We start from the raw sequence: 14,421 nt of genomic DNA, 5'->3' as shown, positions 1-14,421 counted from the left end.
CCAGCATTTTCTCTTGGGTTGGGGACCCCTCAGGAGGGTTAGAACATAGAACATAGAACAGTACGGCACAGAACAGGCCCTTCGGCCCTCGATGTTGTTCCGAGCAATGATCACCCTACTCAAACCCATGTATCCACCCTATACCCGTAACCCAACAACCCCCCCCCCCCCCCCAACCTTACTTTTTAGGACACTACGGGCAATTTAGCATGGCCAATCCACCTAACCCGCACATCTTTGGACTGTGGCTTGGTCGGGAGGGCTGATGCGTTTCGGGTCAGAGGTTGTACGCTGAGGGGGGGGGGGTGGGGGGGGGGGAGTTGAGTGAGGGGCTTTTCATCTGTGAGGCCTTCAAACCATCTTTAAATATTGTGGATACCCATAACAGGGGCAACTACAACAGCTATTGCTTGTTGGTACTGCCAAACACTTCCAGGACAGAGCCCTGTTCTTGGTTTTATGCTGAAGGTCATTACAACTCCCTTTGATAGTGAGCAGCCTCCAGCTTCATCGCTGAAGGTTATTGCTGATAAGGAATTGGCCTTGTTAGTTGTGAGAGCAACTCCCGACTGCAGACTGTATTTGCTTCTTGCTGCTGCTGGTGACTTGCAAATGTCTGCAGGCTGCTGTAGCTGAGAGTTTGTTCGCTATTTGCTGTTTTCTGCTGCCTTTTCTGCTTGCTTGCTGCTACCTCTTCACCTTGGGCTTACTTGCTGCTCTCTGGATGAAGGGAAGGTAATGAATTGCCTTTGGTATCTTTTATCTGGAGTGCGGCGAGGGGAGGATTTTGACGGGCCTACCACTGGGCTGAAGTTGCAGGAGGGCTAGTTTGAGCAATCTCTGGATGTTTGTAAACCCATTTTGCGTTGACTGTATATTCTCTGTGGTGAATGTATTATGCCAATAATCCACCATTGTATTTGTATCTGTGCTATACTGTTGTCCTTGTGGGCTTCTCCTATGGGCCATTGTATGGCATTATCCATAGGGGAACATGTTGGGGAATGTATGGGCTCTACCCATGGCTCCTCCCCTTGAAGGGGGGTCTTAAGAGCAGTCGACTTGTAGGCAGTTCTCAGTATTGGATCAGTCGCAGGCAGGCACTGCTCAAAGTTGATTAAAGCCACGGTTTACTTCTACTCATGTCTCGAATGAATTGATGGTCGCATCAATTTAATCAACTTAAACGGAACTATGGAATCGGCCCTCAAACTGACCGACTGGAACACGATCCGCAGGCCGCGGAGGCGAAATACATTTTTTCGCACTGGCTCCGCTGCTTTCAAGGCCTATCTCGCAGCCTTCTCTATGCCTTCCGTCACCGACGAACAGAAGCTGAGCCTCCTCCATGCACAGGGTGAGCCATCGAATCTCTGTTCAACTCGACGAGGCCTCCTCCTACGCAGACGCCCTCCCGATGCTCGAACGCCTCTATGTACGGCCTGTGAACGAGGTCTACGCACTGACACATCCTCACCACTCACTGCCAGCGTCCCGGGGAATCGCTAGAAGACTACCTACGCGACCTCAATGCTCTCGCACGCAGCTACAACTACCAGGCCATTACGGCCACTCAACATATGGAACTCGCCGTCCGAGACGTCTACGTGGCGGGCGTCAGGTCCAACTATGTGAGACAGCACCAACCCGAAGAGGGGGCCCTGGACTTGGATTAGACAGTAAAATTAGCCTCCTCTCTGGAGGTAGCGTTCCAGAGCCTTAAAGCATTCCCGGCTTACCACGCGACCCCCTCGTGGACCCCCGACCAAATACTACACAGGCTTGTGCCGCGCGGCCGCCCGCCCATCATGCGGGGCTACCCTGCTATTTCTGGAGCCAGTCCCAACACCCCCGCACTGCCCGGCCCGTAACGCGAACTGCAGCAGCTGCGGGAGAAAAGGACATTTCGCCAAAGTTTGCCTGGCCAGGTCCAAGAACTCTAACTCTCAGGCCCAATCCTCAGACTCACAGGCCCACAGACCCCGCAGTGTGGCAGCGTGTCTGCCGACTCCGCCCCCTGCAGACGCGTCATCAGCCTTGTGCTATCCGTGGGGGCAGCCATCTTCCAGCCCTCACACCTTGTGCGACTCACGGGGGCCGCCATCTTGGCCATCCCCCCCCCCCCCCCAAGCAGCCGGCCACGTGCGATCCATGGAGGCTGCCATCTCGAACGCCACCTTCCTCACTGCCCGCCACGCTCGACCAACGGGGGCCGCCATCTTGGCTGCCATCTGCTGTGCCACTCGACGCATACGCTCACAATTTTCCTGGCGCACCAAACCATCTTCCTCGCCTCTGGGTCGCACTCGGTGAAAATCCGAGGGTGCACTACCGCAACTCTAGCAATACAGGGCGCTGAGTACGCCAATTTTAAATTATATGTGCTCCCAGACCTCTGCGCTCCTCTCCTATTGGGACTAGATTTCCAATGCAACCTCAGGAGCCTAACCCTGAAGTTCGGGGGGGCCCTACCCCCACTCAGGTCCGAGGTCCAGCGACTCTTGTGGGAGGGAGTCATCGAGGCCAGCAATAGCCCCTGGAGATCTCAGGTGGTGGCCGTCAAGACTGGGCAAAAGAACCGGATGGTTGTAGATTACAGCCAAACCATAAACTGGTACATACAACTCGATGCCTATCCCCTTCCCCGGATTGCAGACATGGTAAACCAGATCGGACACTACCGGGTGTTCTCCACGGTGGATCAGAAGTCTGCATACCACCAGCTCCCAATCTGCCCGGAGGTCCGCCACTACACGGCTTTTGAGGCAGACGGCCTCCTTTTCCACTTCCTCCGGGTCCCCTTTGGCGTCACGAACGGGGTTTCGGTGTTCCAAAGAACAATGGACCGAATGGTGGACCAGTACGGGCTGTGGGCCACATTTCCATACTTGGACAATGTCGCCATCTGCGGCCATGATCAGCAGGACCACAACGCCAACCCTCACAGATTTCTCCAAACCGCCCAAACCCTAAACCTCAGGTACAACAAGGAGAAATGTGTTTTCCGCACAACCAGACTCGCCATCCTCGGCTACGTCATGGAAAACGGGGTTCTAGGACCCGACCCTGACCGTATGCGCCCCCTCCTGCAACTTCCCCTCCCCCACTGCCCCAAGGCCCTGAACAGGTGCCTCGGGTTCTTTTCATATTATGCCCAGTGTGTCCCCAACTATTCGGACAACGCCCACCCACTAATCAAGGCCACCATCTTCCCACTGGCAACTGAGACCTGCCAGGCCTTCAGCTGCATCAAGGCATCAAGGGAGTGATGGACTGTTCTGAATGGGCCATTTGGTGGGGGTATTGAAAAAATGCTTTTGTTGATTTTTGGTGACTTTATTATTGTATTGTTGCCTGTTTAATGTTTCATACCTGGACATGGTGTGGGGTTATATGCTGCCGCCACTTTTACTTCTGTAGCTTGATGCAAGATATTTCATTGTGTTATTGACTGTTTGATGTTTCAAGTATGTTTTTGTTTTCCTTGTATAAATGCACTGTTGCAGCTTTGTGTTTATGCTGATATTTTGTAGTAAAAGGTGTGGCGCGGTGCTTTTTTCTTGTTGGTTCATGGTTACTGTGATGTATGGACTGTTGAGTAGTTGTCTTTTTATATGATGGTACAGTTGACTGTTTAATAAACAAAATATTCTCAAGTGGCTTCTCGTGGCTACATGTGCTATGTCTCAGACATTGATTATTGCATCACATTTCAATCAAACTTTGAAGACTGAACACTTTGCCTGAACTCTAGAAGCATCAGCACCATAGAGGCAGCAGCCACCAATCAAACACTCGAGAGCTGGGATTCTGCACTGGGGTAACCTCGCAACCAAAAGGTGACTGTGGATCAGGTGAGGGTACCTGAGCATGGTTTCCCTAATGTTCCTGGCAGGGGTCTAGGGGCTCCTGCAGTGGCCTGGGCTGAGTGTGCAGAGTGAGGTTTTCCAGCGCAACTGGCTCGTTGGATGTCATTCTGAGAGGAGGCAGGATACATAAGGGTGGGAGGGGCTTGGTGCATTTGTGGGTCCCAGGGTGGAAGCCCTAACTGATTGTCGGTCTATCTCCTTCTCCAATTCCTTACAGAAACCAAAATGGATAGTAGTGTCATTCCCCTAGAGGATGTCCTCTGCTGATGGCAGCCCCTAGGCAGCTGGATGCCGGAGAAGGCAGCAGCATCAACGCTAGATGGAGGCAGCACCTCATGTGCAGGGGTCCACTGCACATCCTGAAGACCCGACCGCCCATCAAGCCATGGAGGAGCCCAAAAGGGGATGCCAACAATGGTCCACGATGTACAGACGCGGTTGGTTTTTTGAGGAGATGATGGACAGCATCTGCCGCAGGAGGCGGCATCTCAACAAAGAGACAGTACGGCACCTAGAACATAGAACATAGAACAGTACAGCACAGAACAGGCCCTTCGGCCCTCGATGTTGTGCCGAGCAATGATCACCCTACTCAAACCCACGTATCCACCCTATACTCGTAACCCAACAACCCCCCCCTTAACCTTACTTTTTAAGGACACTACGGGCAATTTAGCATGGCCAATCCACCTAACCCGCACATCTTTGGACTGTGGGAGGAAACCGGAGCACCCGGAGGAAACCCACACACACACGGGGAGAACGTGCAGACTCCGCACAGACAGTGACCCAAGCCGGGAATCGAACCTGGGACCCTGGAGCTGTGAAGCATTTATGCTAACCACCATGCTACCGTGCTGCCCTGTACGACATCCTCGTGGACTTGGCACTCTGTGCAGGAGGAGGTCACCCGCTCCTGGTCGCATTGAAGGTCACCGCAGTCCTGAACGTCTGTGCAATGATAGCATGGTGGTTAGCACAATGGCTTCACAGCACCAGGGTCCCAGGTTCGATTCCTGGCTTGGGTCACTGTCTGTGCGGAGTCTGCATGTTCTCCCCGTGTCTGCGTGGGTTTCCTCCGGGTGCTCCTGTTTCCTCCCACAGTCCAAAGATGTGCAGATTAGGTGGATTGGCCATGATAAATTGCCCTTAGTGTCCAAAAAAAGTGGGGTTAAGGGGATAGGATGGAAGTGTGGGGATAGGATGGAGGCGTGGGCTTAGGTAGGGCGCTCTTTCCTAGGGCCGATGCAGACTCGCTGGGTCGAATGGCCTCCTTCTGCACTATAAATTCTGTGAATTCTGTGAACCAGTTCATTCCAGGGCACGAGCGGGGACATATCACAAACTGCAGCACACAAGTAAATCCGTGAGGTTGCAGATGCCCCTTATGCCCGGGCAGCAGACTATGGGCATGATTTAACAGAAATGAGACAGAGTTCTGTGCTGAGTGTCTCCCGGTGTTAGCAGTGCCGTGAAAGACCCTGTTACCAAACAGCACTCTGTTTTATTTCGGGGCCTCAGCTGGGAAGGCCCTGCCAAGACCTCACTTAGTCTCGTCAGTGCAGGAAGAGATCGGGGCGTCACCGATCTCAAGACTCACCCAACATGACCCCGGACCGCTTCCAGTCTCTCGACTTACCTATAGGGGGGGTCATCGAGCCCTCCATCCCCTGCCCTAATAAGGGCATGCCCGGTTCACAACGTGGGAAAAATGCCACTGGGTGCATTGGCACTGCCTGATAGTGCCCCTAGAAGCCTGGCAGTACCACCTGGGCAAGGTTCCCATTGCCATGGTACTCAGGTGGCATTGTCAGGATGCCAGGCTGGCAATGTCTGGGTGGCATCAGGGGTGCCAGGGTACCACCCTGCCCAGAGCCCAGCCACCAAGGAGTCCCAAATCCCCAATGTAACCCCATCAAGTGCCGGTAAACTGGTCCCCATGTGTGGAGACCAGTACTAACTCGATCTCAACACCATGTGTCGATTAGGCGAGATTTGCCAAATACGGATCATAGCCACTGCAGGTGGGATCCAGATTGCGAGATCCCGTTAGATCTCTCGAGGCATGGCGAGCTGGGTAATCCCAGGCCTCATCCAGGATCTACCAGCCGCATCGGGTTCCGATTCCGACAGGACGCACAGGTGGATTGCGCCATATATCAAATTGGAGCTGGACCAAGCCAACCAAGATGCCTGGACTGCAGGATTCTCCACCATTGCTGAGATGCCCAGGTCCAGGGGGTTATTAATGGTACGCATGTTGCCTTGCACACAATGGGGCATCAGGGAGTGACCTTCATTCACAGGAAAGGGTTTCACTCAATATTCAACGTGTGCCCCTCCCAACATATTCCCCAACAACCCCCTCCTCTCCCCACAGCTCCAAACACCCTGTTCCACCCTCCCAGGGTCTGTGTGACATCATGCCAGGGTGATGGGCCTGTGTTGGCAATGTCAGCGGGTCAATAAGGCAGGAGAGTGATGATCACTCGCTGTGAGGAAAGCTCTGGTGATCCTCAGTTTATTCCAAAGTCTGACTCCTGTCTTTCTGCTGACAGTGCACTCACATCCTTCCTCTGAATGGAGTCTGCATCGGGAGATTTTGATCTTGGACCACTGTGCCTGTGGTGGGGGAGGGGGTAGGGGAGACTGGGGGGTGTGGAGGTCAACAGGGGGTGAGGGTGCAGGGGGGCCTGCCATGAATGTTACATGACAGAGGCATCACATGTATCAGATGTGACATGTTTTAATTGTGAATATTTGACATTTCCAGTCCCCGTAGTTACAGATAGTGATCTCCCATGCCCAATCAGTGCTCCTCAATCTTATGGTCTTCCGTGGTCTACTTTTATGTCTAGGTGTGCCCTCTAGATTACATCAGAGGTGGAGGCAGCCTGCTGCTTTCCACGGCCTGTGGCCTTTGATGCCCTTGCGGATATCCTCTGGAGGGCCTGGAGCCGAGGGCCCTGGCAGACTTAGCAATGTCACTGGCATCGCCATGCCACCCTGTTATGCCCATTGCCCTTATGATGTGCCAGTGTCAGGAGGGGGGGATTTGGAAGAACTGGAGACAGCTGTCGTCTTCTTGGAGGCAGGCCCCGGGTTGGCCACTGCCACTTCCTGCTCCCTGATGGTGCCCGTGGGCCATGGGATGGAGGGAGAGCTGGAGTGAGGCTCCAGATACCTCTCTGTTGTCTACCTCTGCCAGTCTTGGTGGCTCCCCATTGTCTGCATCATGATATTGACGACCTCAGCGATGGTCTTTAGTGACTGGGTCCCGTGCCTGGGACATGTCTCTCATTGACTGGAACATGACATCAAGGCCCTCAACCATGGTCGTCATAGACCGAGATATGCCTTGGACACCACCACTTAAGTCACTGACCTTATGCTCCAGGTTTTCCACTGCGGAAGCCACCCTAGCAGTGTTGGTCTTGGTTCCACACATTGTCGGCATCATTTCCTGCACCCATAGCCTTTGGGACTCCTCCAACTGGCAATGCACTCGCTGGAATGTCGCTGAAATCCCCTCCTGATATCACAGTCATGCATCTGAATCAGCTCTGGGATAATCTTGTCCAGAGGCTCAGCATCTGACTGGGACTCAGTTGAGTACCGGGATCCAGCAAACCGCCAACTTCTAACTCCCTTAGATGTCCCTGCCTCCACTTGATGTGCATCAGCAACTGTGTGGTGCTCATCAGATTGTGCCCCAGTAGATTTCCACACACCGAGGTGTGTGTCTCTGCACTGGTGGAAGGTGGGTGTGATAGTTATGACGCCTCGATGGTGGACTCCTTGGCGTTCTCTGAGGTAATCTCTTGGGGGGTTGGGGATTGGGGCAAACGACTTCGGATGATCCGGCTCCATCAGATGGGGATCTGGCAAATCTGACCTGGCGCTCGAGGACGCAAGACGAACACCCCAAAACCATGTTTTCAAAGGATAAGGACATCATCCCTTTCATTGACAAATACTGGGAATGTTTGACCACACGGCAGCGACCCAGCAAAATCACTTGGCCAAACAACATTGTGAAGACGATGACCAAAGAGCGCGATGTGTTCCTGGTGAAGGAGAACCCGGACCCTGGCAGCAAGGACCCACAGGAAGAGTACCCCAAGTTTGGGCTGCTGGACCAGGATCTGTCTAACATTGGACCGGCATACGACACCCAGAAGCAAGGTGGCTCCTTGACCCCGGGTAGCAACCTCAATGGTGGCAATGTCGGAGGGAGCGGGAAAGGAAGAGGAGCCAAACGGAAACAGGATGGCACTTCAGGAGGGACTGCCAAGAGAACCCGAAGTGACCCGCTATTCGCTGCTCAACGTTTGCCCCCACACGGCTATCCCCTGGAACACCCGTTCAACAAGGACGGTTATCGATACATTCTGGCTGAACCAGATCCCCATGCTCCGGACCCAGAGAAACTGGAGCTGGACTGCTGGGCTGGTAAACCCATCCCTGGGGATCTCTACCGGGCGTGCTTGTATGAAAAGGTTCTTCTGGCTCTGCATGATCGAGCCCCCCAGCTGAAGATCTCTGACGACCGGCTGACAGTGACGGGCGAGAAAGGTTACTCCATGGTGCGAGCGTCTCACGGGATCCGGAAAGGAGGCTGGTACTTCGAGATCACAGTGGATGAAATGCCTGCGGAGACGGCTGCGAGGCTGGGCTGGTCGCAGCCTTTAGGCAACCTCCAGGCCCCTCTGGGCTACGACAAGTTTAGTTACTCGTGGCGCAGCAAGAAGGGGACCAAGTTCCACCAGTCGATAGGCAAACATTTTGCCAAAGGCTACGGCCAAGGGGACATCCTGGGCTTTTACCTCTACCTGCCTGAGGACACGGAGGCTGCCCGGGCGCTGCCAGACACCTACAAAGACAAGGCTCTGATCAAATTCAAGAGTTACTTGTACTTTGAGGAGAAAGACTTTGTGGACAAGGCTGAGAAGAATCTCAAACCAGCAGCAGGCAGCAAGATGATATTTTATAAGAATGGCGATAGTGAGGGGACTGCCTATGAAGATGTGTATGCTGGTGTGTACCACCCTGCAATCTCTTTGTACAAGAACTGCACAGTGTCGATCAACTTTGGGCCAAATTTCAAGTATCCTCCAAAAGACCTTCCGTTCAAACCAATAAGTGACATGGGCTGGTATGCTGTGGTGGAGCACACACTAGCAGACGTACTTTACCACGCCGAAGGGGAGGTGGACGGGAGGCGCAGCCCACCATGGGAGCCGTAAGCTCCCCTCAACTGAGAGAAACCCGGGGGCTGGAGAAGTTGCTGAGGAACTGTGGGCAGCTGAGCTGAATCGAAGTAATACTTGAACCACAAACTGCTGCGAAGGGGCTCATACAACAATACAGCCATTTCAGAACAATTTCAATGGACTGTGGTCAGGTGAGCCAACCTGATATTATTACTACCAGCCATCTCCGTGCACATGTCAGTCATACGGTGCACAATTGCCAAGGTCAGATCTTGTACACGTGCTCATCGCGCACCCCCCCCACCCACCAGCAACCCAGTCTCAATTGCCTGGTGACACGTAATCGCTGCCTCGTTGAATGATATATTTCCCCTTCAACATGGGATAAGTAACATTGGCGTTCTCTCGGCGTTGAATGGGCCTCTTGCTTCTCTGTGCCTTGACTCGCAGACCTGGCCGAGGCTACTGCTTCCAACATCGACCACTTTACTTAACCGCTGGTGAAAGCGGCGCCGGGAGCACCGTGAACTTCCACTCAATTCTGCATCGGAACTAACGGGCTGAAGTGATTGCGAGAGGCCGCGCAACATTGGGTTCCAAAGCGCTGTAAGAACGTTGTGTTGCGCTGCGTGGGTTGCGGGCGTGACTGGGTGATTGCACAGGAATGGCAGGTTTCACAATCATAGGAACACGGCCTGACAAAGACCAAATGGGGGCAGGCGGAACAAAGTCTTGTATTTTGATATCATTACCCTGTAATAAAAGCTGGAATAGATGTTTGTTTCTCAAAAAAAAAAAAAAAAAAAAAAAAAAAGATGGGGATCCTGCGAGATAATTGGCATGTGGTCAGTGAGAGGGAAGGATCATTTTGTCTGATATGGACAATTCACTTGAGACAGGCCATTTGGGTAATTAGGCAATGGATCCTCACCTATACAGTGCAGGCCAACCTCGCTGTCGGTGACTGCTCTCTCCTTGGACATCCCCGTGATTTCCAGGGCCCATTCCTCATAGGGGTTGAGGACTTAGATCTCTGGGACTCTGTCCCCTGACTTGGCCCTTTCCCACTAATGGGCTATCTTCTCCTGCTGTGACAAAGTATGGGCTTTGTGAGCCACTCGCTTGATGGATCAGGGGGGATCTATAGCAGGTGGCACGTGTAGGTACCGCACCAGGACATGAGAGGGGATGCTGAGGAACAAACACTCAGATCAGATGTGGGGAGTGTTCAATGTGTCAGCCAGTGATTTGTGTGGGGGGTGAGGGGGAGGGGGGTTGGGAATTTGAGGGATGGCAGGCGGAATTGATGCCAGGAGAGAGGTGGTAACTTACTCTTGCAACTCTCTAGAGATTGTTGGTCTTTTTCAGACAATGGACAGCGTCCTCCTTGTCATGCTGCCCGCACTGACAGTCCCTGCCACTGCCTCCGAGGTGGTATTGAGGGCCCAGCTGCAGATCTATGGTAAACCACTGTTGCATCTCTATTAGGTGATGTATGGTAGGACCTGTACTACAGGTACTTTGGTAGTCCCTGCCTGCCGGCTCCGCCCAGTAGGCGGAGTATAAATATGTGTGTCCCCCATGCTGCAACAATTTCACCAGCTGCTGTGGGAGGCTACACATCTTAGAGCAATAAAGCCTCAGTTGTACCCAACTCAAGTCTTTGTACAATTGATCGTGCATCAAGGTCCACTGACCCCCTCAGGATGCCCCATCTCTCACTGACAGCATTGAGAAGCCTGACCAGGTCAGCATCCCCAGAGTAAGGAGCACGTCTGCACGCTCCCATACTAGTGTGTTGACTGGGATTGAGTGGTGAGGGAGCGTTTAAAAGAAGATTGCCCTTGTTAACGGCAAGATGCTGATGCGCGAGACTGGTGAATAAGATGGCGAGACAGCCAGTAATGACGAGATGCTGTGGGAGCTCATTTCAGCACTCAGTGCCTTTATGTACGGGCCATGATCTCGCCACCGTGGCCATCGAGAAACACCCCGCCAATCGAGGATTATAGGAGAATAGGCAAGAAAGTGGATTTTAGGCCAAGATCAGATCAGCCATGATCTTATAAAATGGTGGGTAAGGTTCAATGGGCTGAATAGGCCTAACTCTGCGCCCATTTCTTATGATCTTATGGAATCAATAGCAGCAATCTGGGTATTCATGTGAAATACTTGAATTGGGTTTGGAGTCCCAGTCACTGGGAGTACTGCAGCAGCTGGTCCCTGGACCACATTTTCATTGTCAATTGCAGTTTTGTAAAAATAGTCGCACACAACTGCACATAAATGAAGAATGGGCTCTAAACATAGTCACTACCAGAACTCACCAGGCATTTACAGACACTAATGATATCAAAGAACTAAGTGCTCAAGTTCAGAAGATCCATCTTCTCAATGCAACCTGGTGAGGTCTGATTTTTAATGGCCTGAAATAAAGAAATTATGTTAGATGGTCCACTTGTCTGCTTCCTGTTCCTCTTCTGTCACCGGCAGCTCTTCCTACTCCCATTCCTAATACTCTATCATGAGGAGCAGGCTCCTAAAGCCGACCATGCAGGTACTCCAGCATGGTCATGCTGGTGCTCATTATAGAAGGAATAAATGATCAACAGTGTTTGTAGTTGGTTCTTAGGGTTTAATTAGACTAACAATGGAGACACATATGTTGGAATGTTACTGTCAAACACCCCTCGCCAGTAGTGAGTCATGGTGATCTGCATCCGAGTGAGTAAATGAACGAAGGATAACAGAAGTCCTGTGCTTCTTCATTCTGGGCTGTTAGAACATCACATCTAGGCCATAACCTATTGGAGTAATGTATTCTCCAAATATGTCAGTGAAAGGAGAATTGCAAAACGAATCTTGCAGAAAGGAGAGGTTAAGATAGGAAACACTTAACAAGAACTTTGGGTAGGATTTTCCAGGCAGTTGCCTCTGTGCCAAAAACATGCCAGGATGGGGATGGGGGATCCCTACAGTTCAGAAGGAGGCCAATTGGCCCATCAAATCTGCACTTACCCTTGGAAATATCATCCCACAGCCCACCCTATCCCATCGCCCCTCCTAACCCTTTGGATGCTAAGGGACAATTTTTCATGGCCAATCCATCTAGCCTGCACATCTTTGGACTGTGGGAGGAAACCGCAGCACCTGGAGGAAACCCACGCAGGCACGGGGAGGAAGTGCAAACTCCACACAGATAATCAACCGAGGTTGGAATTGAACCTGGGCCCCTGGTGCTGTGAGGCAGTAGTGTTAACCATTGTGCCACCGTGCCATACTGGGGAAGGACACTATTGTCAAACTGGTTAAAAGTGAAATAACAAATATGGGGGGAAAATGCTAAATATTAAAGAAGTTGAGCAATGTAAGGAAGGATAAAGGTGCCAGTATCTGACGGGGAACGTTGCAGATCCTCAGGGAGTTGAAGAGGGAAGAAGTATCAAAGGTCTTAGAAAGTACATTTTAGGGTTCTGATTCTGGATGTATGCCACAGGACTGGAGTATGGCCAATATATTGTCAATTAGCAAAAGACAGAGTTAATGTTCAACAGATCAAATTAGTATGATCTAATTTAAGTGTTATTATAATCCGATCAGTAGATTTTCAGTGATCCATGCCACAATTCTTCTGCAAAAATACAACAGTAAATACAATTTATAAATATATATATATATGGATTTTGATTCTACACGAGGCAAAATATCGTTATTAAAGAAAAGCATTCTGGGAAATGAACTATCATGAAACATTTCGGACAGTCATTAGTTTATAAGTGCTGTAGATCTGCACTGTAGATTTTGTTGTGTTATGTACTCTGGGATAACACAGGCTGCAACTGGATGCAGCTTTAACCAAAAGATACTCCAGAACTTGAAGTTAGTTCAATCTGATTTATTGAACTAGTAGCACAGTTAGCACAGCTCTCTATGAGTTCGACTCTCTGCTAACCTAAGTGTGGTTACTCTGTCCGACTGAACCAGACTAGCTCTTAGCCACGTGCTGGAGGTGTGATACTGTACATACACCCTGACTCACTCTGTAGATGTTCATCAGTGGAAAGAGGCGGAGTGTGAATGCCTTGTGCCTTTTAAAGTGAGATACCACCCCTGAGTGTCCTGCCTGCTCATTGGCCATGTCCTGTTCTCGGTGTTAATTAGCTGCCTGTCTGTATATCATTATGTGCATGTTTGCATATTATGACAGATTTCACGTAAATTTTGTTTTGAAGCTGACATGACATAAATTGGCAAAGACTATTCTTACTGAACAAAAACTGAAAACAAAATAAACCTGGAGATTATATGAACATTTAGGGGGGGGGCAACATTTTCCCAATCCGATTTACAGTTATGATTGGTGATTTACTTTGACAAAAGCAACGTAACACCAAAATTCCCTCAGAATCTTAGGAGCATATTCTGGAATGCAAAAAGCAGGAGAAAACAACCTAAACAATCAGGGCCTCGAGGAGAATGTGGAACATATGTTGTTAGCTCCTTTCTTCAAATCTCTATTTCAGGGTTTTCAAACTCAGTGTCGTGACCGGTGGGTGGGTCGCGGGCGGGTGTCGGGAGGGTTGCGGAAAAATCGGTTGTGTCCTTCCCGGTCGCGGGAGAAGCGCCGAATGGCCAGGACTGGCTTTTGGGCTGAGAATGCCCTCCGCGACTGCCAGGACCGGCAGCATTTTGCCTTCCTCCATCCGATCGGCACCCAGGTTATTCACTGAGTGATTAGCTTCCCTAACGTTACATCCGGAGCCAGTTGTTCCGCTGACCAATAGGAGGAGGCGAGGGCGGTACCTCTGGCGGTGGGACTGTTGGAGCACGGGGCCTGTGAAGGACACGGAGAGCGACGGGTGAAGTTTGTGTGAGGGGTGAGAATGGCGGGTCACGATGCTGGCAGTCAGCACCAGTTCACTGGCTTCCGCAAGTACTTCAATGCCTACACCATCACAGGGGGGAAGAAGTATGTGACAGCTACATATACAGGGATTGCAGCAATTTGTTTGTCCTTCAAACTGAGATCCATGAACAAGGCACCAGCGATAATCACAGAAAATAAATGCTGCGTGGTTCTCCTCTGGGGCAGGGCAAGTGGAATTTAGGATCAGCATGTGAAATCTGTGTGAATATTTGAAACCTCTGCAATCGTGACACTATAATGGTGTATAGCCTTCACAAATAAAACTCATGGGACTCCATGTGCTGTTTAAAACAAAAAGGAAATATCATCCGCATGCATGCCCCCTCAGACAGATCTGACAGTGCACAAGCACAGTGCCCACCGGGCAGGTTGCCACCTCCTGACATCACTGCGCTGTCCCAGGACCAAATTT

The 14,421-nt window shown here is 51.2% G+C and overlaps 2 protein-coding genes across 2 annotated transcripts; both read left to right on the top strand.

Moving 5' to 3' along the window:
- The first annotated feature begins 5,844 nt into the window (after nt 1–5,844).
- Nucleotides 5,845–9,857, top strand: LOC119957110 (set1/Ash2 histone methyltransferase complex subunit ASH2-like). The gene is made up of 2 exons (XM_038785215.1): nt 5,845–5,893; nt 7,743–9,857. Exons 1-2 carry the CDS (start codon nt 5,845–5,847, stop codon nt 9,113–9,115), a joined length of 1,422 nt encoding a protein of 473 aa, XP_038641143.1. The 3' UTR covers nt 9,116–9,857.
- A 4,090-nt stretch (nt 9,858–13,947) lies between these two features.
- On the top strand, nt 13,948–14,190 carry LOC119956425 (ATP synthase membrane subunit DAPIT, mitochondrial-like). The gene has a single exon (XM_038784034.1). It carries the CDS (start codon nt 13,966–13,968, stop codon nt 14,188–14,190), a length of 225 nt encoding a protein of 74 aa, XP_038639962.1. The 5' UTR covers nt 13,948–13,965.
- Nucleotides 14,191–14,421: the final 231 nt, after the last annotated feature.

Source organism: Scyliorhinus canicula, chromosome 1 (genome assembly GCF_902713615.1).
Source record: "Scyliorhinus canicula chromosome 1, sScyCan1.1, whole genome shotgun sequence".
NCBI classification, from domain to species: Eukaryota; Metazoa; Chordata; class Chondrichthyes; order Carcharhiniformes; family Scyliorhinidae; genus Scyliorhinus; species Scyliorhinus canicula.
Note: the sequence above shows the minus strand (reverse complement) of the source record. Positions and strands in the feature narration are given on the sequence as shown.

Excerpts from the sequence above, each read along its gene's own strand:
- LOC119957110 (XM_038785215.1), top strand. The coding sequence starts at position 5,845 with ATGTGTCGATTAGGCGAGATTTGCCAAATACGGATCATAGCCACTGCA. Across the intron at positions 5,894-7,742 it reads ACGGATCATAGCCACTGCAG|ATGGGGATCTGGCAAATCTG; the intron begins GTGGGATCCAGA and ends CGGCTCCATCAG.
- LOC119956425 (XM_038784034.1), top strand. The coding sequence starts at position 13,966 with ATGGCGGGTCACGATGCTGGCAGTCAGCACCAGTTCACTGGCTTCCGC.